This window comes from Theropithecus gelada, chromosome 6 (genome assembly GCF_003255815.1).
Source record: "Theropithecus gelada isolate Dixy chromosome 6, Tgel_1.0, whole genome shotgun sequence".
Taxonomy (NCBI): Eukaryota; Metazoa; Chordata; class Mammalia; order Primates; family Cercopithecidae; genus Theropithecus; species Theropithecus gelada.
Window position 1 is genome coordinate 136,999,968 of NC_037673.1, and position 2,534 is coordinate 137,002,501.

Below are 2,534 nucleotides of genomic sequence, written 5' to 3' on the forward strand. Positions count from 1 at the left end.
GACACAGTGAAAACCTCTGGGTGTAGAGAGGTTTACAAGAGAGGAACCCTAATATTATGAAACTCAGAGCTGGTGCAGGATAGGAGGCTGTCCCTCTTCCTTGAGTGGTAAGGGAGACAAACAGAGAGGGAGAGGGAGGGGGTGTGTGTGTGTGTGAGAGAGAGAGAGAGAGAGAGAGACAGAGAGAGAGAACAAGGAAATAAGCAAATGGTTGTGGGGTTTATTACCTTTGAAAGGGAGCAGTTGGCTCTTGGGAAGTGCATAGGAGAGGAAATATTTTGTATCTTCCAAATATCATTCAAATATCTTTTAATCCAGATGCCGATAATCTGCTCAGAAAGCCCTGACTGCACACTCATTGTTTCTCCCATGTAGCCCTAGCCAGGAGTCCTTTCCTGGCTCCTTCTATTCCCGCAGTTCTTTTCTTGGAGAGGACAGGTAGGGTTTCTTAGGGAGTTAGGATGAAGAAAGCCTAATATGATGAATTCCCCATCCAGCACTGTGCCCAGCACATAGCAGACATCCAATAAAGGTCTGTTACATGAATGACAAAGACCCATTGTTTAAGATTTTAATAAAGATGGGGCAAAGGGTTGAGCTGGTCGAAAAGTCCTCAACGTCCTGACGGGACGCCCCTGAAGCCAAGGCAGTTTGAGCCCATTCATTATTCTCTCCTGGATCTTAGGCAAAGCCCCGGGCCCCTTGGAGCAGTACCAGGGTTCCCGACACCCCCACCGACAGGGTCGAACGTGCACAGGCTGGGACCACGCCGGAGTTCATTGAGCCCTCTTGGGGGAGGGCAGTTCCAGGGACTAGGAAGGGATTTCCGTCCAGTGTCAGATTATCCACCTGGGGCAGCTCGTCAGGCCGCGGCCTCCTGTTCAGTCTGTTGCAGCTGAGATCGAGCACTCTGAGCTTGGCCGGCAGTCCTTTAGGCACCTGTTCCAGCCCAGCGAACGACAGATTGAGGGAGTTTAGGGCGCTGGACCACATACATCTCGGAGCGCTAGGGTTTGCGGTGGCGCGCAGCGAGTTGTGGCTGAGGTCTAGGCTGTGGGGCTGCACACCTGCCGCCGCCAGTGCAGCGCACACGCCTGTGGGCGTCTCCATTCCTGTGTTGCGCAGCGCTAGATTCTGGAGGGCCGGGAACTTGTGGGGACAGAGAGCCGCGATCAGTCCGCGTTCGCCCAGTCCAGGATTGTCAGACAGGTCTAGGCTGGTGAGGGCCGGGAAAGCGCGAACCTGTTCGCAGGAAAAGGCAGGCGAGTGTGCTTGGGCAATGCTCAGTACCTTGAGGCCTGGCTTGAGCCACTGCTGCAGCTCGGCGAGCCAGGAACGCCCTGTCGCCCACGACACGTTGCGTAGGCGCAAGCTGGAGAGTGCAAGCCCTGTGGCTTCCAGAGGCAGGGGAGGCATGGTGCCGGTTATCTCTAGGTCCTCGAGCGTCAGTTCCTGGAGGCGGGAGTACGCTAGTACACGCAAGGCGCCTACCAGTAGCTGAGCAGGAACCTGTGCGGCTCCTACTGTGAGCCGCCGCACGCGGAGAGCCTTGACCGTGTCAGCATACTGCCGCGGGTTGGCGTCGGGATCGACGCGCGTTAGAAACGGCTCTAGGCTGAGACCGCCGACACGGATCTCCACCTCGACTGCAGAAACACACTGGAAGGCTTCGGACCAGTCGGGATGAGGTTCGGAGAAGTTGCAGACGCAGCGGAAATGTTCATCGTCCAGCTCACAAGGTTCTGGCGTGGTCGCAGAGACGTGCACCAGCGGCAGCAGCAGCAGCAACAAGCAGGATGCGCGCTCCTGGGGAGAGAGCACAGGTCTAGGAGGCCCCATCCGACCCCTGTGGCTCCCGAGTGGCACACGTTCGACCCCAAGACCCTACACTCACCATGGTGGATAAGTCTTCCCAGCCTCTGAGCTCCGGACAGGCTCTGGAAGGGCTCTAGCTTCTTTCCTAAGCAGCAGCACCCGCCAGCTTCCAGGCTTCACACTTGTGAACTTGTGAATACTTGTTACTGTCTCTAAGAGTTTACGTAATCCTGGGATGTCATTCAGTTCCCTCCTCTGTGAACCCTGATCACCTCCCCACCTCTCTTCCTCCCAGCCAGCCCCCTTCCTTTCTTGGAAATATAGCAGTGAAGGATGTTTCAGGGAGGGGAGCCCTAACAGGAAGGATTCTGCAGGGCATCTAGGGTTCTGTGTCTCCTGGCAGTGTCCTGATGACTCAAGCGCCCCAGGCGGTGAATGCCCTGATGACTTAGGCGCCTAAGGCGTCTCTGGTGGGTATGGGAAAAAGATGATCCTCAGTGCCTTAGGCCAGTACCATACTCTGCACTATGCAAACCCCCAAACCACCACGTTATATCCCAGAGACTCTACTTGATTCGTTTCTTTGACTTCTTCCTTGTCTTGGTTTATGTTGATCTCCTGCCACCCAAATCCAAGTCCCTGATTATCCTCAGATATTTAACTGGATGTTTTGTGGAAGAGATTGTGAACCTCATGTGTTGGCACCAAGGGATGGAATT

The 2,534-nt window shown here is 55.1% G+C and overlaps 1 protein-coding gene across 3 annotated transcripts; it reads right to left on the reverse strand.

The window, feature by feature from the left end:
• Window positions 1-555: 555 nt before the first annotated feature.
• Window positions 556-2,534, reverse strand: CD14 (CD14 molecule). Of its 3 annotated transcripts, XM_025387945.1 has the most exons (3): window positions 2,386-2,534; window positions 1,895-2,027; window positions 556-1,806 (listed from the first exon to the last, which is right to left on the reverse strand). In XM_025387945.1, exons 2-3 carry the CDS (start codon window positions 1,895-1,897, stop codon window positions 682-684), a joined length of 1,128 nt encoding a protein of 375 aa, XP_025243730.1. In that variant the 5' UTR covers window positions 1,898-2,027; window positions 2,386-2,534; the 3' UTR covers window positions 556-681. The 3 variants fall into 3 exon arrangements, with proteins under 3 accessions (XP_025243730.1, XP_025243729.1, XP_025243728.1); XM_025387944.1 differs by having other exon boundaries at window positions 1,895-2,528; XM_025387943.1 differs by having other exon boundaries at window positions 557-1,806; window positions 1,889-2,528.